Below are 25386 nucleotides of genomic sequence, written 5' to 3'. Positions count from 1 at the left end.
GAGTGGCGAGCATGTCTAGTTAATGCTGTTCTCTTACATTTATCAAGAGGTCTGTATTTCCCTTGCATTTAAGAACTTATAAACTCAAAACTTTAAATGACTCAGAAATATGATTTAAAAAAAAGAATAGTTTTTTGAGCTCAAGTTGAGGCCGCTTTTACTCGCTTTTTATTTCATATTTGTTTATTTGTCCTTGAAAGTCGACACCGGAGAAGGTACGTCATTTACACGCATTCAGGCAGAACCCACATGAATTTGACGCTGGCTAAAAATGCTCGCTGATATGTGGGTACGCCAGATTATGACGCTTTGTAAGCAGCAGCTTTAAGCAGAGCACTGCCCAGCAACCCGATCCCAGTTTTGTACTATTGCCGACTATCGCGATACGACCCTTGGGGTATTGTAGCTTCGCCTGTGACCTAACCCTTGAATGGTCTGAGTCAAAGGTCAAAGCGATCGTTGGTCATACGTCGTACTCGTTGATCGTACCGACGTGTGCACAAGACATCGCAAAGTCGTGCTAAAAAAAAAGGGGGGGGTTAATGAAGAGGGGAAACGAGCAGTGCAAGGTGTTGTTGACAGTGAAACTTGTCTTCGTTAGTTGAGAGAGGGAGGAAGCAGTGCTGCCTCATCAGAGTCACTGCTCTCCTATGTTTGCCACCCCGCATGTTGAAAATATATTTACGAAATCACACTTTGGATTGGTGATAGAGAGATATTGGAGTGGAAGGTATTGATTCAAGAGGTTATTCATTTAGATATTTATGTATCGCTCTTTGATTTGAATTGTCGGAGGGTCGGATGAACAAGGATGTCTATTCGGTAGTGATGTCTGCCAACACCAAGTGAGTTACTCATGGAGAATGAAGGCAGTGATGTTAAGTGAGGCTGTGTTGACAGGGAAGACTGTTGACAGGGTAGGCACTGTTGACAGGGAAGACTGTTGACAGGGACGACACTTGATAGGGAAGGCACTGTTGACAGGGAAGGCCCTGTTGACAGGGAAGACACTGTTGACAGGGAAGGCCCTGTTGACAGGGAAGGCCCTGTTGAAAGTGAAGGCCCTGTTGACAGGGAAGGCACCGTTGACAGAGAAAACACTAACATAAGGTGATTTCGTCAGATGATAGACAGTTACCCGAGAGGACTGTGTCGTCAGAGAGAAATGCAGTGTTGTTAGGTTGTCAGGTGGTAAGTCACCGCTGCATGACTAGCAGTTTGCCTCGCCAGCCACCCCTTCCTGGCTATCAGAATCCCTGTGGGTGGCATCGACCACATGCAGAGCCCGGACACTCACAGTTTAGAAAAATGATGAACCAAACGGGGATTTTTCATCTCCTCTAGAGCTCGAGAATTTTATTTGTATATATTCTGCATTTTGGTGCTAAGGCAAGTTGTGGGTTGTTGGCCATAGGGGCAAAATGCCCCCTTTCTTCTGTCAAGTGATGGTAGGAAGCAAAGTAGGAGAACTTTGTTTCTTTATTAAGGTGGACTGTTATCCCCAGTTACTTGATGAGAGGAAAGTATTACCCATCTGTTACTCTTATGATGGTTGAATATTGTCCCTCTTGTTACCTCTGAAGGTAGAATATTATCCCTAGTTACTTTATGGAGTCGGAATATTATCCCCTTGTTACTTTGTGGAGGTAGAGTATTATCCCTTTATGATGTTAGATTCCCCGTTACTTTATGAAGGTTGAATATCATCCCACTTCATGATTGTTACGTGGAGTTTCAACGACTTCTACGTTTCTGAAGTACATTGCCTCAAGAATCTATACCCCGTATGTCATCTCGGAGTAGTCTGTCATCACAGTGACACATCTTACTGTCTCGATCCTCGCCATAGTCTAGTGATGGCAGGACGATATATATTTCCGTATGGTTGACGGAGTTGGTCGTCATTCAGTATACAACTGGCAAGTCTGGTAGATCTACTCATCACTAGTTCTGGTAAATCGAATCACCAAAGACAGTGATCGGTAGGGTGAGTCATCGCTAGGTGTAAGGCCTGTCGGTCCTGGTCATCGCCAGGAGAAAGGATCGACAGGAGTTGAAGATGGAGGAGGAAGAGGAGGAGAAGGGTGTATTTGGCGAGCATACCATCTCCTCGGGCGCGCTTGGTTCTGCCGATAAGATTTTTCTCATCAGGTGGCGTTTGAGGCCGGCGATGCAGTGGTGTGTGTGTGTGTCTGTGTGTTTGTATGTGGCTGGCGAGGCAGCGTGTGGTGCGTGGCTGGCGAGGCAGCGTGTGGTGCGTGGCTGGCGAGGCAGCGTGTGGTGCGTGTGTAAGGCAGGCGATGCTGTGGATGGTATGTGTTTGTGTGTGTGTGTGTGTGTGGGGCTGGCGGTACTGTGGATGGTATGTATGTATGTGTGTGTGAGGCTTGTGATACAGCGGATGATGGTGTTTCTCCGTCTACCACTGTCTGAAGGACGTGGGTGTGAGCCTGTGTCTGTGTCTTCGACTGTGTATCTCTTGTGTTTGTGTGGTGGGAAAGGAGAACGTTTTGACAGTCACCTGGTGCTGTCTGAGGAGAAGCCGGGTTTCGTGTAGGCGCCTCACATTTCCTAGATATCTGGAGGGGATGAATGGTTTATACTGTGATGTTCTCCCTAACACTGTCTGGCCAGACGTAGGGCATAGCCACCTGGAACCTCTGAGATAATATCTTATATCCACTGCTGCGTAATGTATATGTGATGAAAAGGGTATCTGACTGATGCGCATATTTGAGTTATTTCATCTATAACGATCTCTCTTTATCTATTCTCCATATCTCTTATCTGTTCTGCAGGACTCGATAGTTGAGTCAAATACACCGGTAGAAGCCTTTAGGGAAGCGTAGACCAACTAGGGTACACCTGTTCGATAACCTCCTGAGATGCTCATTTAAACACTTGATATCTTGTTAAAATGTTTTTTTTTTTTTTTTTCATAGTACCCAACACTGTACTGCCGGACACTTGCCTTACTGGTGGCCTTTCCTGATAGAAAAAAAAAAATAGTGTATGAAAATGAATGAATAAATCAGTCTCACTTTGGGATGAAAATATGACTGAAAATAAACGTAAATAAATTGTCGTAGAACAGTCATATTTGTTTGATTTACGGCAATGATGTTTTTTATTTGCAATCATTCTTGAAAGTAATTAGACTAAGGGATGTGAAATCTAGTGTAAATCAAATCTTCCTTATTTACGATTCAGTGACAAACATTTTAGTAGTGTGAGTCGTACAGATGCATTACCAATTCCAACGGCAGAATAAACTTTATTTGTGTGTTCGACGTTTAAAAAGATTTTAAAAGCCGGTGTAAAATTCATGGGATTTTTTTTTTTTTTTTTTTTAATGGGCCTGAGCTTATCAGCTGATCGGGCTCGGAAAACAGCGGATTCCGTGAAACGTATATAGTTTCGTAGCGTTCTCGAGTTACTTTGGAAATTAAGCTTTGCGCGCCCGTGACTTTACTGTGGAGTTCCTGAGTGTTGCCTTGGGTTGGGAGGAAGACTGACTGTTATCTTTCAAATGAACATTTCATTAGTAAGACGTTCTCTCTCTCTCTCTCTCTCTCTCTCTCTCTCTCTCTCTCTCTCTCTCTCTCTCTCTCTCTCTCTCTCTCTCTCTCTCTATCTATCTATCTATCTATCTATCTATCTGTTTTAGTACCTTTAGCTTATGAATCATCGAAAAAAGTCATATTTTTATTTGCTGTTCAGGTTGAATTTTTCTTCTATTGCAACAGAAGAATAAGCCAGATATATTACGTCTTATTCGCTCAAAAAACATGTCCTCTGCTTGTCTGTCTGTATATGTTGCGTGCACGAGCGTAAGAACACAGAGATCACATCCACTAATGTAGAACAGATATCGCAGAATATACGACGGGGATCAACTAATATACGACTGGGATCAACTAATATACGACTGGGATCAACTAATATACGACTGGGATCAACTAATGTACGACTGGGTACAACTAATACACGACTGGGATCAACTAATATACGACTGAGATCAACTAATACACGACGGGGATCAACTAATACACGACTGGGATCAATTAATGTACGACTGGGATCAACTGATGTACGACTGGGATCAACTGATATACGACTGGGATCAACTAATATACGACTAGGATCAACTAATACACGACTGGGATCAACTAATACACGACTGGGATCAACTGATATACGACTGGGATCAACTAATGTACGACTAGGATCAACTAATATGTCTGACCTCAAAAGAACAGCGTTTAAGGACAAAAAAACTGAGACATATGGCCAAATGTGTGGTAGTTGTCATTCAGTTGTTGTCACAAGTCAATCTGCCAACTTGGTAGCTCACCAACACCCGACGTGTACTAAATCGTTGCTTCCATCTGAGATAAATTGTCCCAGGTCTTAAGACTTGCTGATCCTATTACGACCTAAGTCCCCTTCACCCCCTTCAGCTCCGAAGAAGCTTATGTTGTCCTTCATGATCTCCCTGACTGTGGATTTTTCCCGATGGGAGAATGAAACAAATCTTAAGAGAAGTTGTCGTAAATCAGAAATTACGTTCAAGTCGTAGCTAATGGTGGGTTCTGAATAGTAAGCCTCTGTGATTATGATGTCTTGATTTTGGAATAAAAAGTAGAACGTGATTTGGGAAAGCCTCGTCCTTTGGTCACGGGAGTAACTTAAAATTTAAGTCTTGATGTAGCCTTTGACGTCCGCATCTCCGTTGGAACCTACACCTACCCTTTGTCAACGTTTCCCATCCAACCCACAATCTATGGTCGTATCAAATAATTGAGACATTCAATGCCTCGTACATTTATATATTCCTATATTCTTTTGTGTATTTTTGTACTTGGGTAAGTGCATTTCTGTGTACCCAATATTGCTACTGTGTTCGTGATACTGTGCAAATAAACATGTATAAATGTCCAGGTCTATTTTGGCTCCTATGTGCTTCCTGTTTACTAACACATTCCCAGGTTCAATATGTGCAGTCTGCCTCCACATGTTTGCGTTGCCAAATAAAACTTCGTCCACTTCGCCTCCTCTTGAAACTCACAATACCCTTCGCTTTCCTTCCAAACTTCCTCCTTCCTGTCCTCCAGCTAGTAGTCGCATGGAGCATAAACAAACTTTTTTTTTTTTGTGGGGAGGTTGGCACCCGGAGGGAGCCTTCGGAGTACTAAACCTCTCGACGCACCCATGAACAATAACAGATGACTTAGTTTTGTAACCCGCAGCGAACAGAGCAACAACAGCGCTTCGACCACCACCCCAAAAGGATCGTCGCCACACCGCTGAGTCCTGGTTGTGAGCAGTCCAGCGAGGATCTCTTTTCCTTCTGATCTCGCCTCTGTACTATACCAGATAACCTCTGAAGCGCAGAGCGAGACGGCCCAAATAAACCCCACATGAAGCATAAATGACGAGGATTCTCTATTTGCCCTGCACAAAACATGGTGGCGGAGACCTCTAAACCCCCATACTAACGCTACCATCCCACACAGGAAACCTTCTCTTTTGATTCCCCCCCACCGCCAGAGGTACATACCAGATTCAATTTCGCATGGCTCAGGCTGACTAAGTCCATGAACTAGGATGAAAAAACGAAGCGTTTTTTTTTACCCTTGCTTGATGGAGAGTACGGCGCCTCACTCTTTTTACGTCATGTGGTTTTTCAGCTTACTTGAGCACGACGGTACGATCCTGTAGCAGGCCATGACGTACCCTGGGTACGGGGCTGCGACTTGTATCAGTTTTATGAGCATCAGTCACAGCGAACCGAAGGCGTTCCTCCTACGAAGGGGCTGGTCGATAAATGAGCACCATTTGTAAGCTGATATGTATATGTGTGCATATACAAAGTTATATATATATATATATATATATATATATATATATAATCAGTACAAAGACAAACAGTTTGCAAAAGCACGTCACTCTCTTTACACTTTGTGAAGCAATAAGGAACTTGAAACTCTGGAAAAGTTAATAGTTTGTGTTGAAAACATTTGTTTTAATCACTTCTGCACAGCTCTTGAGCAACTCTGTGTTTACAGTATGAAAGATAATTAACTTTTGAAATTGGTGAGAATTCCTTAAAAAAAATCATACTACGGCACAACCTTTTTGGTGATAAAAAAAAAAAAAGTGACAGAAAATGGTGCCAGGAGACCCACTGGTAACGAGATTCTAATGTTCGTTCGTACACGTCCCAGTGCCATCACCTCTCGCACACAGACACTCGCCTGCCTCACAGACTCTGATCCAGGTACCTGCCTCGCAAGAGTCCAGACTTTCGATTCACTTAAGCACTGAACTAGTGATTTGCTTAATGCATACCCAGACAATGCAGGTATATCTAGGCCCATGCAGACTGAAGTTAACGAACCTCACTAACAGTATCCTCATTAACCAAAACCCAATTCAAACGAGCTTAACTTTAACATGCCTAAGTTAATGCAAGGCCCTTCAAGGAAATTTTGCATGCGTCTCTGATATATGCAAATTCCGAAAAACTTTTTTTTTTTTCCTTGTAGTCAGCAGTGTGCCTCCAGGGTTTATGAAATCTCCACACTAGAGTGAGGGGGCAGGATCTTCCACATATATTTTTCTTTTCTTTTTTTTTTTAACATTTTTTGCGAACATTTTGTGCTTTAGATTTCGTAGTTGTTGTTATTCTCTTCTGAAAGAGATTCTTGTGTCGGGTCATATATGATTGATAGTGCTCATAGTCATTGATTTTATCCTCAGAATACGTCTGTTGTCAGATCTCGAGGAACAACATATTATATGATTAAGCCAGGTATCAGAGGAGGAGGGGTGTTCAAGCTAACCCAGTCTCATTCAGTCTAGTGTATCCTTTAGATACTTATACCCAATGTAATTCTTATCAGCATAGACCACAGCGGCCTAGTCAACTTAGGCCACAGCGTTTGTCCTAGTCTGTCCTCCGTGGTAGAGAGTAGAGGCTCCCTCGCAAGGAGAAGTGACGCCAGGGATGTGGTCGTGTCTGGCCCTCCCCCATGGATGTCGTGAGAGCCACTTGGGCGTCATCTTCAGCCGCTCTGTCCTCACCACCGTCTGTTTGTGTATTGATCAGCTCACTATTAAGACCCAGCCTATCCTACCCCTGTATGCCATTACGAGCAAACAGGTAAATTTAAGGTGACAAAAACAAGATGGGGAAGGAAAAAAAAGGGGAGCTGTGTGCTGGTTATGTTTGACATAATGGCTAGACTATCTTAGTGCCAACAAATACACTTCTTTACTTCGTGTGTATTTGATGTACAGTGACTGAATCCCCTGTACGCGTAGGCAGGCGTATTTACTTATAATGAAGGGATTGGTCGCTGGGGGGAAAAAAGGAAAATTCTTTTTCCATACACACGTTTAACGGTTCTTCTGTACACACGATAATTGGGATGGTGCGAGTGCTTTCCATCATCAATTATCGTGTGTGTGTGTAAACTACAATCCCGCGCTTGGTAACCATGGACTCGTCCGTGTTACAAGACGCAACACACCATTGTTTCTGTTTTTTTTAAACGGAGATGATTTTTTTTCGGCAAATTACGATATTACTGTCAAGAGACTGGGATAAACTAACCTTCAGGTGAATATTGTGTTAGACGCTAGTGTTTTTGTGTGCGTCTACGCTTGAGGAAAACACTGTGTGTATTTGTGTGTGCATATGTATTTGTATAGGTAGTTGTGTATGTTTGTGGGTATTTGTGTTTGTATGCGAGAGTTCGTTATGTTTCTGTGTGGCTATAATTTGTATGTTAGTGTGAGTGTGTGTCTCTGTGTGTATTTTTGTCTCCACGTCATTACTGTTTACAATTCAATTACTATTTTTTTGTGTGTGACGAGGAGAGTTTTAAACAAGTTGCCCCATGTCTGAACCTTATATATCCATGTCTTTACTCGGTGTTACCGAACTCCGCCTGTGTATGATCCACATCCCGTCCTCCTCGTTGTGTGAAGGTAAAAACAATGCACGAGTATAAGGAAGGCGACATGAAGTAGATTGATAAAAGTCGTGACAAAGAGCAGAGATATTCATGACATTTGAGGTTACCGGCGGTGTTGGAGCCGCTTGCATAGAGTGGAGTTAGTATGTTTGCAAAGAAGTGGGGTTAGTATGCTGGGATGGACGCCATGTGTGTCTGTATGTGGTCACACGACAGCAGACGTCCCTCAAGACCATCACTGACCTACTGTCACTAAGCAAGACCATTGCCTTCCATCCCTTTTCATCTATACTGTCAATAGACGACACACTAACGTAGGCACGTCGTATATTGGCATCGACTTCAGAATCTGACTTTTATCTTTTTTTAAGGAGATTTAGGAGTAATGAACACGACTTGCCATACCCAGAATTTTGGTTTACGTAAAGTTAGATTGGGTTTGATCACGTCTCTCTTGCTTTTGCTTCGTGTCAGCTCCAGTGGAGGGGGAAGCTGTGAGATGTAGCGAAGTTTTAAAGCGTTCGTCTTGCGCTGAAAAACTTATCTGGCAAACTTCTCCCGAGTCCAGCTTTAGCGGGGGTACGTTAGGGAGAATAAATTTCGTTAGCTCTGCTAGGATGGTTTTTAGAATATTAGATAAGACTCGCTTCAACCCCATCCACTCCCTCCCTCCCTCACGCACGCACACACACACACACACACACACACACACACACACACACACACACACACACACACAGGAATTAAATGAAGTTCAACCCAAGTAAGGAAGTGTTAGGAAGTGAGGATGGGACACAGCGAAAGAAAGACTAGGTATTAATATTATAAAGCTAGAAATAAGCTGCAGGAATCTGTATGAGAGGGACTTTTTCAACTTCCGATGTTTTATTTATGATATTAATAACTGAAGCATCCATGTTTTTCGTACAACTTTAGAAGTATATGTGTCTGTACCGCTCAGAGGTGGAACACAGCATAAGTAAAGCTGCTTTTGAATGCTAGTCACATATTTACAGACGCTAAAGCTTTTTTTTGTTCGTAGAGTCAAGGTTTTTTTTTATAATGGTGGTGTACCCTGTGCTTCTGTATTAGTAGGCTCAGCTGAGTCATTGTAGCACTGAAATGGGCACTGATCCCATGTAGTAGATGTTAGATCCTCTACCCACTGCCTTCGCACCCATTTGACCCTTTTGTCTTTGGCTGTTCCCCAGGAAGAGACTCTTCATATGTGACATAACATTGTTCTCCATTGCCCGTCTCCCGCCTCCTAGCTCTTATCTCCTCGATGTCATTACTTGAGACACCGACACAAGAGAGAGAGATCTCTCATGTGAGAACAAATGGGAGCTTCGGTGAAGGGGGCAAAGGGGAAGTGATAACAGGTAGTGATGACGTGGAGATGGAGTGAGTATTTTGCAGGTTTGTTGAATGTGTGTGATGATAGTGGCAGATGAGGGGTGTTTTGGTCTGTAATTTCGTACTGCTACGGTATGTGGGACTTGTACACTCGTAGGGGGTCCTCAGCTCATAAACTATTTACCCTTTCCGACAACTTTCTGGACTCCTGCATGCTATCTGGATTGAAGATTTCATCACTCGGTGTGTACGCTTGCATTTGCTCCCGGCTCCTGAAGCAACCAAAGACACACACACACACACACCCATGCTCTTTGGGATTTTTCTGAGGTCGACACTACGAGGGAATCAGCTGATACTCCTCTCTCCACGAGACCTGGGTTTCCGGCACGCAAAAGTGTGTCACCGTTCGAGAGGGCTCACGAGGTTTCCCTCGGGGGGCTCGAGAAGGTAAGCGGTGGCAAGAGCAGGACAAACACCGTTGTGGGGACGACTGATGCTTTGCGGGTCCGTCTGAGCCCCGCCAGTGATATCTTGTTTGGCCAGAGGTCTCAGGACGTGATGCAAGTGCTTGTGTGTTTTGCCTTCGTGTCTCTGGGAAGCAGACGCGAGTGCTTGCGGTTTTCCGCCCGGAGTCGGGGGGACTGAAAGAAGATGAGGAACGCTTGTGCATTTTGTCCCAGGCGCTTGAAACACGAGTTATGCTTGCGTGTGGTTCTTGAATTTTTGTTGGGATGAATGAGATCTCTTTACGCTATACGATGATCTCTCAAAGCAGGCAAATATGTGGGTTTAAAAATCGGCTCAAAAAAAGTGTTTGTTCAGCCTTAGTGAAGAGTCGAATGGTCATGTGTTCATACAAAGGAGAATGGATCAGTTTACGCGTTTTGTAATAGCGTCTGTAAGCACCACACGTGTTTATTGTGTGTTTTTTATAGTTTCTGGAAACCGACGCAAGTGTGTGTGTAGGCGGCTGAAGCCGCCTGGAGGTATTACAGGAACGAAACTCTCCGTTATTTTCGATCTCTGACGCTGTATGTCTGTTAGGCAAAGAGTTTATGGATGTTACTCGCTCTGTCATTTCGTCAGTCCTTCGGAGAAGGAGGAGGAGCCGTGCTGGAATATGTTATGTACTTGTATGTGAGTCAACTCTCCCTGGAAAGCAAATTGAATTCTGGAAAGAAAAAAAGTTATGTGCTTAAGGGGTAATTCCCGACACGTGATCTGGTTCCTCCTCACCCCCGACTCCAGCCTTCGTCATTGCAGTCATGTTCACTCATCGTCATTGCGGTCATCGTGTCATTATTTTTATCACTGTCAAGAGTGTTATCACATTCATTATCATCGTCATTGTCCTCATGGTCTTCCTGGTCTCTAGAATGAACATAATCATCATCAGTACCTTGATAGTCATCACCATCATCATCATCATCACTATCATCAGTGACATCATCATCATCACTATCATCAGACACCATCATCATCATCATTGCTGTTATCATCATGATCTTGTTTGCGTATCTTTTGTTGACATAGCATTGAAAGGTACTTCTCCCTTTTCCCATACTATGTTTCTCAACCCTGTCACTATAGCAAACATCCTTGAAAAGGAGCGAATGGTCTCCTTTTTGCCTTCCTTTGTGTCTCTTTCTTAGATTTTGTGCGAGAACGAGGCCCCGAGAGTTGCACTGAAACCCATAACACCAAATCTTTAAGTCGTAATTTCTCCTAGAATTCTTACGTGCTGAGAGAGAAGCAGTGTTTTCCACAATTTCCTTTCACCAACACCTACCTGCCCTCAGCGACCCAGAAGTTATTTCACGGCGTAGGAGGACCTGAAACTTTGGTACGTGAGCTGGACCTGAAAGTAGAATTTGAGTAACTGCACCGACAGAGTCACGGGGTCAGGTTTTATTTCTGTCTGTTACGTAGCATCATTGCTTTCACAAACCATAGGGCTGTTCTTGGACGAGGACTTGAAGACTATGTACAACATATAACACTACAACGACCTCCCCTCGACGCCTATCCCCTATACTGTGTGGATCTTTTACAAAAAGGTTGTAGCACACATTGAGATAGCGTTGCCCATGAAAAGCTTAAAGTTAAGAGTAGAAGTGATTCCTTAAAATTAAATCGTGAAGTACATGAGCTGGTTGTAAGACCCTTATTGTCTCGGCTTTCTAGTTTTTCGAGTAATTGTCCTTTTAAAGTAGTTTCATCAAAGTGTTTTCTCAGCTCAGCAATAGCCTTGCCATGGACGGATCTGTGTTTTTTTTCTGGGTGCTATCAGCAATTTTCCGGAGGAGGCTGAGGTGAAAATTAGTTTACATAAGTTTTAGGTGTTAAACAAGCAAACTTTTGTTTTTTTTTTAAGAGGATTTACTTCGAGTTTGTTTACTAGGGTATTCTCGACAGATGAAGTCCTTTGAGGGTCGAGCCTTTTGGAGGAATTTATCGCTCGGTTGAAGCGTCTTACACTTAGGTCTTATCGGTTATTTACCACCAGTAGTGTCCAATTTTCACCTCTCTTTCCTCTGCCATCTTGAGTTAGCATTAATCAACACTGCTACCTTAATGCATTGCTTTCTGTGACCCGTCAAATTCATAATGACCTCACGTGACATCCCTGTGTCCAAATCACTATCCATGACTTCCTCTTAAACACTTGACCTCCTCTTGTTCCATATATTCTCCTTTGACTTCCACTTTCCAGATGACCTCACTTGGATTTCTCATATGACTTGGTATGGCTTCCTCCTCCTCCTCCTAGACCTATTTCTCCTTCGCTTCGCATCCTATTCCTCCCTATTGTACATATCTCCTTTACCTCCCTACAGGACTTGAGTCTGACTCTCCATCCCAATATGTCCTCTCGTATAAACTCCCCAACTCCTCTATCTACAGACAGTGGCCTGTTGTGTTGTACGCTTCTGTCTCCATATCGTGAGGATTTGGAACTCTTCACCCTCCGTAGCTTGATGGCTCCAACCTGATCGTTTTTAGAGAGCAAGCTTTTCCTCACTGCCTCCAAAACTGGTGGTTTTTTTTCCGCCTTTTTTCCCCCTTGCTTCTCTATCGTTTTAGCCCCTTTAGTTATTCTAATTGGAACTTGTAAGGGAAATCGTATAAACCTTGTACTTTTGAAATATAATGTAGTCTGGCTCATAGAAACTATAGACTTTGGGCCGGTAAATGTTGATTGTATGTAACATATAAATCCTGAATTGGTGATGCCAGTCTGTTCCATGTTTCATCCAAACCTTGATTAATGAATGTTGACGTGTGAGATATAACGCTGAGACTCGGCACTGTTAATATTGAATTATTACTTGTGAATTACGAAACCAGAATGTATAATATTAGTCCGTCGCATGTAGCACCTCCGACATGAATTTGTAATGCTGGCTCTATCACCTGTTCAGCTGTCGTTCGCGAATTCATGTTCCTGCAGTTCTCAGATAGTTAATAGGGGGTTTTTATATTTAGTTTGACCTGACTTCGAGGAAATGTAACTTCGCGATGACTCGTTCTTCTTGCGAAAGCTTCCACGATCGTCTCCATGACCTCGCCACGACTTTTAAGACGACCTCGCGCCCTCCCCTGATCAACCCAGTATACTAGCAGACGTCCCAGCAACCACCCCTGTGTCTCCCCCACGATTCCTTGTTTAATTTTGAGCCCATGACGACCCTGCACATCCGCCTTGCACCTGCTGCAGCTGACCTCGTAGCCATGCATGGCCTTCGGGTGACTACATGACCCCAAACATGACCATCCAGTGACCCCCCTAAAACCTTACACTGCCCTGCAACTATCTCGTATCCCTTGGGTGAACTCCCAACAATGTCCCATCACCTCTAATGTAACTCCGTCTTTAATAGCAGCACCTGCAGCTCCCCCGAGATTATATTTGCCTTTTGAGTGCGTCGTCCTCCAGCCCAAGATTAAGCCCGCACTTCAGCCCAGATGGGACGAATTTCCCCTCCGTTCTGTCGCACCTCAGCAGAGCTTCGATGTTAAGTCATTGTCATCCTGTTATGTGTGATTATCACTAATATCTCTTCGTTTTAAGTACCTCTTCTTCATTCAGAGAACAGACTGTGCAAACTGATTGTCTGATAATTTGTGATTAATGTTAATATGGCCTTAGTATTCATGCCAGTAGTAGCATTGTTATCTCTACAAACGTACGGTTAGGTTCGTGATTATTTTAAAGATACCTTTCAGGTCTACCACACGAGTACCACATAGACGATAGGGTTCATTAGATGCACTAGATTTTAGTATATGTGTACTACACCTAAACACTCACAGTAGAAAAGATACATACGTGGAACCAAAGAAACATTCAAAAGAAAACTTGAGCAAATGGTCAACGTCAGTTCCAGATGAACCTCGGAGCGATAGCTATGTAGGTTGCGTGGCGGCAGAAAGAAAAACATGATTAAGCTAAATATGCGGTGAGTGCTACGCGCTAGCCTTGTTACTCTGGTAGAATCTCGTCGTAGGTACTTGTAGGTGGGTAAGTAATGCAACTAAAGATGTTTCGAATCTACAGCAAGATCACGTCTCGGGGAGTGTGATGCCAATCAGCCACCGTGACTCTCCTCGCCTTTGCTTCATTAACAAGGCTCCTGCGTCTTCTTTTGTCGATACGTTCCTGCCTCTTTGTCCATGATGGATGGCACGTTCGTGGCCACCTGGTCCTTGTTTACAGAGACGATCATGCCATTTGGTCCTTGTTTCATAATACGTTCATACCTTGTGGTCCTTGTGTGGTGACCCGTATATGCCACCCTAATACTGGTTCCTTTATCATGACACGTCCCCATCACCTGGTCTTTGTTTGGTGACACGTCCACATCACCTGGGAGGACATCAGTTGGGAAAGATGAGACACGAGCAGCTTCAGCAGTGAGACAGGTGAAAGCATCAGCAACAACAGTAACGAGGAAGCACTGAGGAAGATGTTCGCCTACCACAAGACTGCCCAGCGCAAGAGGGAAGACGTAGCGAAAGAAATCTGTACATGGCGCCAAGCGACGGCCCTTAAAAGAAATCGCTATCTCGTTGGCCCTGGGGGTGAAAAAATGTGTTTCAGCTGTAAAGGCCTTATTAACAAACTTTGCCATGCGTAAGTATTCCAAGTTTTGTTATAAGATGTAAGTTAATTCACTCTTCAGAAAAAAAAATAGAAGTTTACGTATTTGTGCTGCTGGCACAGAGTGGAGACGCCACACGCTCTACCGGCGGAGCTAGAGTGTCGGTGGCGCCAGTAGCAACGCCCTTCACTCTACGAAGAGAGGCAGTAACAATGCTTTCCAAGCTGCTACAGAGTAGCAACGCTCTCCTCGCTACTAAGAAAGCCCCACTAGCAACGCTTTCTGCGTTACTGCGAAGAGACATTTGCAGCACTTTTCACGCCGCGACATAAAGATGAAAGCAGCATTCTCAACGCTGTAAGAGAGCGCTACACTAGCAACGTTCTCCACGCTGTAGACAGCGCCAAACTAGCAACGTTCTCCTGACTATAGATAGCGCCACACTAGCAACGTTCTCCTCGCTATAGAGAGCGCCACACTAGCAACGTTTTCCACGCTACAACGACATAGGAGCAACGCTTCCCACGCTGATACGATAGCTACTGTAGCATCAATCTGCACGCTGCAGGTGGGGGAGACAACAGTATCTCACGCGCCACCAAATAGAACTTCATTCACCATGCTATACACTTCATCTTTTGCCCCTTATACCACTGTGTGTCTTTGCTGGACCTGCTCACTGAATTCGAGACATCTGATTTGATGATGACGACAATAAGGTGTGTGTGTGTATATCAGGAAATCAGTGTATTCCATAAGTATACCGAAGCCTCTTACAGCAAGACTCGATCCGCTACTCCTAGGAGAAACAGGAGGTATACAAATCTTGGCTTCCGAGTGAGCGCGGCCTGTCTCAGGTGCAATTGTTTCTCTTTCATTTCTCATTAAGCCTCTTTAAACCCTCTTGCCCAGCTTAGAAGAGCGTCCTGGACGAGTGTACAAGAGTGCTTACTCGTACCACACTTCCACTTTTCGCCTTGTTTACCCAACCAGCTCTTGGAATCTCCTTGGCAATGCCAGCCAGCCTACTTATCAAAACCCACAAAATTCCACATGTCGGTGGAGTAAGGTTAATTGCTTTTGGTCTGCAGATCACATGTGAAAATACTGGTCATTAATGTGAGTGTCATCAACGCTTGTGTTCGGTCAATCGGTTACGTGGAAAAAGATGGCTCTGCCAAAAAAAAAAAAAAAGGATATTTATTCTCGATCAATCTTGTGCGACTTCCTCTCTCAGCAGCATGAAGGAGACTCGATTTCCACTCAATCTGGTCGTGCGCTCCCGCCTCTCTCTCTCTCTCTCTCTCTCTCTCTCTCTCTCTCTCTCTCTCTCTCTCTCTCTCTCTCTCTCTCTCTCTCTCTCTCACACGCTGAGTTCAGCACCTCCTGAGGTCCCTTGCCACAACATCCACCCGTCTTGGGCTCTGCCTCCTCCCTCAGCACACCTTGTCGTATTTTCATTCTTCACAAAATCGTCCCTTGTGATATCTAACTGTTGTTGTCGGCAATCTAATTGCAAAGATATCTTGTCATCCATTTATTGGTGGGAGTCAACGTTCACGTTTTATGTTCCATATAAAAGAAGTGTCAACATTCACGCATGAGACAGAGATAGTGAGTATATACAAGACACATACGTTCGTAATGTTCATACCTCGGTGCATGTACGTCCTCCACTGAGGGAAGTCTGCAGTATTGCGCTTTATGATGTCACTAATGCTGTAGGAGGCAGGCTGTTCCTATGCTAAATATTCTATTGTGATGTTCATGATGTTTCTTCCTTTGTTTGCCGTGGCAATCCAGTGAGGCCGTCTTCACAGTTGAATTACTGCAGACAGAAGGCATTAGGAAGAAAAATCCCAGACGTACACGATAATAATGAGACTGTCCACAGTGACAGATGTGACACTGATTCATTTGAAGTTGCTGGGCTCTCTTAGAGATTGACCATAAGTTGAATACTTCGTCAGTTCCTCCCTACGGACGTCTGAAAGAAATTTTACTCCATACATGAAGTCATTGTGCCTTATACTATTGCATCAAGGCATCTCCCTTGTGTCTACTGCAAGACGTTCTACCTCCTTGGGCCATCAACTAACATCAACTAACATCGTCTGCGGTTCTTAGTGGTATGATGTCAATAAGCCATATTTTCCTGACAAGACGTGGTTAAGAAGCTGGTGCATCTCCCTCGCTGAAAGTTGCTACGTCTAGAAGCTGTACCGAGCAATCAGTCTGTGTTCTGAATGCCAGTAGATTCATTGTTTTTATCTTCAAACAGACAGTGTCGATAGAGGCAGCTGTATGAGCGAGTTAGGGTCCGTCTGCCCCACCACCAAGGACGAGGCTTTGGTCTCCAAAATTAAACCGAATTCGCCAAAAAAAAAAAAAAGTCAGCTAGGCTCGCCAAAAGTCAGCCAAACTTGCAGCCGCCAGTGACTTGATTTACATAATGGTTCATGTTGTAGGAAGGATCAGGGCGGTGCGGCAGCATCAGGGACCCGCCGCCACCGCCCTGAAAGATGGTCCGCGTATTTACATTTCAAGGCCTCACCTGTTGTGTCCCGCACGAGAGACGGGGTCGGGCTTATCACAATACATTTGTGCCCATGGTTTTTCCCTGAGGACGCGCACGCGCACCAACTGTTCTATATAGTGTCTGCAACGTATATGGCGAAGCCAAAATGACAAAATACTGGGATGTATGTGACGAGCTTTGCTGCTGAAGGGAAGAAACCATAACCTTGTAGATAGAGGGAGGCAGAATAGTATAGTGCGTTTTGTGTAAGCTCCTTACCTCTATTTCCTTTCTTTCTCTTCCATCTGAAGGGCTTTGTGTTACAGCTACGATAAAGCAATATGAAATACACCTCACAATTACGTCCCTGTCTTTATACATTTGGAAGTTAAGTTTCTGTTGCTGTGTTGCAGCAGATCGCTGTAGGTCATCAGGGCGTCTTTTATCTAGTTTTCCTCACATACTCCCGTAATTCGACTCGTCCCACGTTTTAGAAAATTTCCATTTTGTTGTTACCTCTGATTTTCCCAGAGTACTGTAGTAATGTTGTTATGCAAAACGCAGTTCCTGGAGAGCGAGGTTCTGAGACACTTTTAAGTATAATCAATTTATCTTTAAGGTAAACTTCAGTACTTGTGCTTCTAAAGTCTGGTACTTTAGTGGGTATACTTTAAAGCACTGTATGATGAAACATCAGTACTTTTTAATGTCAGGTATTTTCAAGAGTATACTTAAACACTTTATGATGAAACAAAAGTACTTTTTTTTAATATGGTACTTAATGGGTATACTTAAACGCTATGATGAAAGAGATTTTAAGCAGACATATACACAAATTATTGAAGGATATAAGTTTTATGCCATTCTGATAACCATAAACATTTGTGTTGTGGAAGTTCTTTCAAACTGTCAACACTTACCCACGAACTACATCTGAGCCCTTGTGTCGACAGGTCCCCGAGTACTACTACGCGTTCGGGCCAACGGTGGACGGGGTGGTGATCAACACAGACTTCGACTCCAACCGGCAGTCCTACATCAACCGGCTGGCCAGCTACGACCTCATCTTCGGCGTCACGCCCTCCGACGCCTTCTTCACCTTCAGCGATGATGACATCAAGTTTGGCTTCGAGACGGACAAAAGAAATAAAATATTAAGGACGTTTATCAGGAACACCTACAAGTATGATCATGGTTTTCGTGTTCATTGGATTCAAGTCATGTTCTTGATTGGCTTCAACATCCTCAGTCTTTCGTGTTCTGATTGTAGTCATTTTTTTTTTTTTTTTTTTGCATGACGAGTCCCATGATTTTGGCTTGAATATTTACCATGAAAATTTGTCAGTTTTGCTAAATCAGATTCGTATTGTAATCCTAGATTTGCATTATGTTTTCATGCATTCTCATTCAGTTATCTGACGTCGGAAAGTAAGATTTCTGCTTTTAAAGAATAGGATCGCAAATCTTTGAAAATGTATACTTCTGGAAACATTGTAATGCTGCAGGTGACAGATGTCTTCCAGGTGACTTTTTGTGTATATTGGTTCACTACAACATCACCTGACGGTACACATGTAGAGAACTCTAACAACCGCACATCACCAACTAAACCACACCACCTCCATCCCCAAAAGTCACTTTGATAACCTCACTCCCCTTCCCATACATTCTCCACCTTCCCCAGCAATCTCCACCTTCCCCAGCAACCTCCACCTTCCACTACAGGCGGTACCATCCCCCCTACAACCAGAACCATCTCGTATACACACCATCTTACCTTATAGTGACCATTCTTCCCCTACAGTCTCCTTCCTGCACATTAATTTTCCCCTTATCCTCGTCACTTCCCTTCGTATACACCAACTTGCTATGCATTCCTCACCAGTAACAATACTCACCATCCACCCTTATAGTGACCATCTTCCCCCATAGTCACCAGCTTGAAGGACAGTCGCTGCTTGTAACATTGGTCACCACTTTTCCCCAACAGGCCATCGTCCCATTTACTCACCTTCACCTGCCACCAACAGTTCCTCGTATGTCATCACAATCTTCCATTGTCATCATTTTCCTGTTGTCACCATCACTTCCCCATGAAGTTGACACTCTCCTTAATACGTAACACCACTCTTAATACCCACTAACCTTCCCTTAAAGTTGTCGCCTCCTTTGTGATCAATTTAATCCCCAGGGGTCACCTTTTTCCCTCCCTCCCACCACGTCTTTACCTATAACCAGCACCTTTCCAGTACAGCTACTACTGTCCTTCGTCAGGTAACACACATGCCTCTCTTGCAGCTACCACCTGACGGAGATCATGGACACTGTGATCAACGAATACACCGATTGGGACCGACCTGTGCGGCATCCCATCAGCACCCGTGACGAGACGTTGGCGCTGCTCTCCGACGCCCTATACGCCGCCCCCGTCATGCACACGGGCAACCTCCACGCCCTAGCGAATCCCAACACCTACCTGTACGTCTTCGATCACCAGACCAGGAACGGCGACTTCGATCACGTGAGGCAACTTCTCCAAGTTCCCTCACCATCCTTCCACGAATTCCCTTCCATAGATATTTGCAGTTAGATTTCCCGTATCTAGTACGTATTTTTACATCATTTAGTCTTTCTATGATCGGTCTTTTGTATAAAAGGGAGTTTGGGATTCATTGTGGAATGATGATGAGGCAAAAGGTGATCTTAAGATTCATGTTTATTTCATTGGCGTCCGCTTGTTGGCGAGAGAATTGGCCAGCTTTGTCACGGTTGTACATTACACTCTCAACACCCAGTCATTTCTATACCACGGTGTTGTTGGCACTGTATGAACACCTGGCTGTGTATAGTCCTGGTTTTGCAGTTCTATGTGCCTGTGGGTCTGTCACTGTGGTGTGGCACAGTTTTAACCCCTTAGCATCACAGATGTGGGTACATGAAAGCCCCTATTCTGCATTTCCCCCTTGAATTAATGTTGTATGAGTTTCCACTCGAGTTTGATTTCATTTCGGTGTTTTCTGCCCAAATGCATATGTCTGAGGTGCAGGCTCCTCCAGCCGCTGTGTGACCCTCTAGGTTATCCAATTTCCCCGAGTGTCCCCTTGTCAGTTAGAGCTAATTACTTCCCTGTTCTCATGCTGTGATAGATCCTGTCACCTGTTACGCCAATCATCTACGATTTTCATCTCCTCTTGTGTCCATCATCTGAGATTTTCACCGCCATTTATGTGATTACTCGCCTCCCCCTTATCGTCTGTGTGGTGTCGCTTTCCCTCTCGTCCCTAACTGACGTAGTATCATCTCCCTTACCGCCGTGTCACAGTCTGTCTTCATCTCAGTCCGTTGCGTTATCATGTCCCCCCGTCATCAAGTGTCATCATGTCTCGCCTCGACTTTGTTTTCCCTCTTTCCACCACCTGATGTCATCATTTCCATGAGCTGTCACTCAGTGTATCATTATTATCACTCATTTTCTCCACCTGCTGTGTCATTATCTCCCCTCGTCTCCACCCGTTATGTCACCATCTCCCCTTGTCACCACCTGGTGTGTCATCACCTTAGTGCTAACACCCGCTGTGTCATCGTTCCTACCTGATCACTCAGTGTATCATCCTGGTCTTGCTACCGCCACCACTCGGTGTCATCAATTTTGCCGCTGTATCTACCACCATCCCACCACTACATCATCCATCACCCTTGCCACTACGTCTACCACCATCCCACCACTACATCATCCATCACCCTTGCCACTACGTCTACCACCATCCCACCACTACATCATCCATCACCCTTGCCACTACGTCTACCACCATCCCACCAACCACATCATCCATCACCCTTGCCACTACGTCTACCACCATCCCACCAACCACATCATCCATCACCCTTGCCACTATGTCTACCACCATCCCACCAACCACATCATCCATCACCCTTGCCACTATGTCTACCACCATCCCACCACTACATCATCCATCACCCTTGCCACTACGTCTACCACAACCCACATCTGCCATCACCATCTGTGTCACTGTGTGTCCATCCGGACGCACAATCTCGGCTGATGGAGTCGTCTTGTTGGCCGCAGCAGCGACTGGGTTGCGTGCACGGCGAAGAACTGCCATACGTGTGGGGTGCACCTCTCGTCGACTCCCTCTCCTACTTCACCAACAACTACAGCCAACCGGAGGTCAAGCTCTCTGAAGCCATGCTAACCTACTGGACCAACTTCGCCAGAACGGGGTGAGTGGATCTCTCTCTCTCTCTCTCTCTCTCTCTCTCTCTCTCTCTCTCTCTCTCTCTCTCTCTCTGACACAATGTGAGATTGGGCCTTTTTTTGCGATGGCGGTCTGGGTTACGACAGCTCACGTAACAGGACAAGGCGTCTCTCCTATTCGCGCGTGTGTACGTGTGGTTTGAAATTTCACTGAATAGACCAGAATTCACGTCAGGCAATATTATGGTTATTTACTCTGTTCTTGACGTATTTACCGTGTATTTTATTCCCTTACGCAGTCACAAACGGCCCTGAAGTCCATAGCTAGATTACAGAAGGTTAAACGATGCTTTTCAGTACGGGAGCTTCAGATTGTAATCTTTTCAATAGACCTTCGCGAGCATGATCCATCATAGCTAAACCTATGAAAATCAGTACATCCTCTTGAATCTGTTTTTGCATTCATAAGGCTAATTAAGTCCTGTCACTCAGATCTTCATTGAGGCAAAGCCTTACTATTTCACTTTTAGGTACAGGAAACATCTTTTGAATTTATATGATTTTATTTTCTGATATAACCTCCGTTTTTTACGTTCAAAGATATTGTTACAAGGTTCTCCAACTCTTCTTCCCTCTCATACCCACGACGCCACGCCATCCTTACCACTACTCCTCCTCCTCCTCCACGCCATATACCTTTTCTGTGGAATTTGCGCCTTCCCATCCACGCACCTTGACATCCCCGAGTAAGACCTGTTCTTACCTTGACCTTGGTGTTGCAGGAACCCCAACGAGCCCGCGAATCAGACGCCCGACCGGGGGTCCGAGAAGAACAGGTTCAGGACGCTGGAGTGGCCGGCTTACGACAGCATGCATCGCAAGTACATCGACATTGGTGAGTCTCTCTCTCTCTCTCTCTCTCTCTCTCTCTCTCTCTCTCTCTCTCTCTCTCTCTCTCTCTCTCTCTCTCTGTAGGACCGCAACTGTTTGGTTGCAATAATATATATTCTTTTTTTCTTTCACACTATTCGCCATTTCCCGCATTAGCGAGGTAGCTTTGAGAACGGAGGACTGGACCTTTGAGGGAATATCCTCACCTGGCCCCCTTCTCTGTTCCTTCTTTTGGAAAATTAAAGAAATAAAAAAGGGGAGGGGAGGATTTCCAGCCCCACACTCCCTCCCCTTTTAGTCGCCTTCTACGACACGCAGGGAATACGTGGGAAGTATTCTTTCTCCCCTATCCCCAGGGATAATATATATATATATATATATATATATATATATATATATATATATATATATATATATATATATATACATAACGCTAGATCGTGCTGCAGTAAATGTTAGTTAAAAGCTCATCATGAAGAGTGAAGGTTCTGGTCATATCAGTACAATTTTCAGTAAAAATATATATCACAAAACTGTACAGTTAATTTAAATGTTAAAAGTTTATCATTAAGCGTGAAGGTTCTGGTCATTATAACAATAACAGAGTTCGCACGTCATTAATATGGCAATGGTGATTTCATTATACGACGCATTGTACTTTTTAATCCCATTATTCGTTACGACTCGTAGCTCACGCACAAGATGTTTATATATACTTCAAAAATGTTCAACCTATAACGAAGCTTATACGTAGGAAATCTCAGTCCGTTGCGCCCGACACTTGGCAGTAAAAAAAAGGAAAGAGAGAAAAGAGTGTTACAAACCATCACAAACATGCTGGGCTACGTGAGGTTTCCAGCACTGGTAGTAGGTAAACTCCACCGCACGAATCGTGGTTTACATCTTCCTCGACGGTATACATCCTGGCGAAAGTAAACTGTCGTAGGGTCATTCTTTCCCAAGATGTCCCGGATAGGTATCGTAATGATATAGATCGATGGTAAAGGAGTTTACGGGTTATAACTTTTTCAAGTTGTACAGCAGGTGTGGACGAAAGACCAGAGCGGTTTTTACCTTAGTCAAATGAAGGTCTTATCCTTCTTACGATATCACTGTTACTAGTGGTAATTGGAGAAGTATTTCTGTTTATATTAATCCTGTTTAAAACGCTTAGATTCCCTCCACTTTCAAAGGGCTCCCTGCAGCTTCAAGGTTGCGCTACTTCCAGTAGTAAGGAAACGATGGATTGCTGTGGCATGAGCAGCTCCTTGATGAGACTGTGCTCCCGTTTTCGTCAACAGACGATGATGTAGCCTCGCCGAAGGTGACTCTTCACTCGTGGCGTAATTACAAGCAGGCTTGGAATTGAATGATCATCGGGGTGAAATATAAGGCCCAACAAATGTAATCTTCCCTCTCCATATGCAGAATTAGGTACACACACACACACACACACACACACACACACACACACACACACGTAAGCAGCCTAAGCCAGGTAATCATATATCGACCAGCCCAGAGTGGAGGACGAATGGCTGGGTTGACTGTGGGCCCACTACAATACCCAGGGTCCGAATCATGATCCACGATGGCAGCCTGGTGTGTGTGTGTATCATGTGGCAGTGTAGCGTGTAGCCAAACTTGTCACTGTTGTGATGCCTTAGCCCATGGCCAGCAGCACCTTAGACGAGTACCAAAGACGCTGTGGCTTTCGGTCAGAACTTTGCACTTTTACGAGCCTGGCTAGATCCCTGACCGAGAATGGAGTTGTCAGAGCGTTGGCTGCTGCGACCTGCTTATGGATAGCTGGACGAAGCTAAAGCCTTATGTTACGGGGAGGGAGAATCCCTCTAGGGTGGGAGGGTGAAGGTGTGCGATATGGATATTTAAGTCACGTTTCTTCCTAAGAGTTATGCCTTTGTTTTGTGGGGGCGTTAGTGATCACGGGGGAAATGGAGGTTTTAGAAAAGATTCCTGGTAAATGATGATTTAAAGAGGGACTGATGTTTCTAGAGAGGTAGTACCTCATGGAGTGAAGAGGTAGATGCCTGTATTATCGGTAGAACTGTGGTTGTAACGGGTCTGCATGCCGGCGGAGCACCAGAGGGCTCGTACCCTGCACGGTTTAGCGGCCACCACTGGTGAACAGTGTCACTTGTCATCGACGTGTGTTGGAGGTGTCGTCACTGTGGAACCTCACTGTCAAGATCCTTGTGTTCATCAAGGCACCAAACGCACCCAAGAAAAGATACAATTGCTACAATAACAACAGCCACAACCTGTGTGGCAAAGTGGATGTTGTTTGTGTGTTTTCTGGTGATTTACAGCCGAGGAATATGAAATATCGTAAGATATTTGAGGAGTTATGAACCACCAGTCCACATGCACCCGGAGGTGGTATAAAGAAATGAAAGAATATCATCGCTGCAGGATCCTCTTGTGGCTGAGGGCGCCAAGACTTCCAGAAGGGCGTGCCATAACTCACTAGCTTCATGATGTAGTGGGGAAGTCTTGCTCTCCTCGTCCAAGACCTAGGATTGCAATACCTGGTCCTAAGGACTCACACTGATAGCCCTAGTGTCCATGATGTTGTAATGTATCGTTTAATGTCCATGATGTTGTATCGTTTAATGTCCCCGATATCGTAATGTATCGTTTGATGTCCACAATATCGTAATGTATCGTTTGATGTCCACGATATTTAATGTATCGTTTGATGTCCACGATATCGTAATGTATCGTTTGATGTCCACGATATCGTAATGTATCGTTTGATGTCCACGATATTGTAATGTAACGTTTGATGTCCACGAAATCGTATTAAGTCGTTTAATGTCCACGATAATTCCTCTCTTCCCAAAATCCGGGACGGTAATTTTATACTACGATGGATATAACGATCAAGCAGGACTACTAGAATTATTGGGAAATCTGTTTTGCCCTCACCAACCAACTCCACCGAGAGGACACGGGACGTATTGATCATTACTAAATTCGCTGGAACTATAAGGAAAGAAGACATTCTTTTTTTTTTTTATAGTAAGCTCCGCGATGCTCACAGCTCGTGCCTTCGTGTTCCGAGGTAGTATTATTATGTTCAGCGGAAGTTCAGTGCATGTTACTGTCATGTTCCCCTGGAGGGTGTTGTACCTTTATTTTGCATTAGATCACATTGTAGTGCCGCCATTAGGTTTTTAGAAGGGTTTATCACCGAGTATAGGTTTCCATCACACAGTTCCGGTATTTTTGAAGTAATTCACACATTGTACTTCGAATACTTGGCACGCGAAGGTAAATGGTTAACATCTTTACCAT

General features: G+C 44.4%; 1 protein-coding gene across 3 annotated transcripts in view; it reads left to right on the top strand.

The window, feature by feature from the left end:
• Positions 1-25386, top strand: part of LOC139754258 (neuroligin-2-like) — a 158272-nt gene that overhangs the window by 116976 nt on the left and 15910 nt on the right. For 2 of the 3 annotated variants that reach the window (XM_071671610.1, XM_071671607.1), the window contains exons 5-8: positions 17915-18144; positions 19260-19482; positions 21049-21203; positions 21960-22072. In XM_071671610.1, coding sequence (XP_071527711.1) covers positions 17915-18144; positions 19260-19482; positions 21049-21203; positions 21960-22072 — 721 coding nt within the window. The remainder of the gene's footprint in view (positions 1-17914; positions 18145-19259; positions 19483-21048; positions 21204-21959; positions 22073-25386) is intronic. The other variant, XM_071671609.1, reaches the window with a different exon arrangement.

Source organism: Panulirus ornatus, chromosome 16 (assembly GCF_036320965.1).
Source record: "Panulirus ornatus isolate Po-2019 chromosome 16, ASM3632096v1, whole genome shotgun sequence".
Taxonomy (NCBI): domain Eukaryota; kingdom Metazoa; phylum Arthropoda; class Malacostraca; order Decapoda; family Palinuridae; genus Panulirus; species Panulirus ornatus.
Note: the sequence above shows the minus strand (reverse complement) of the source record. Positions and strands in the feature narration are given on the sequence as shown.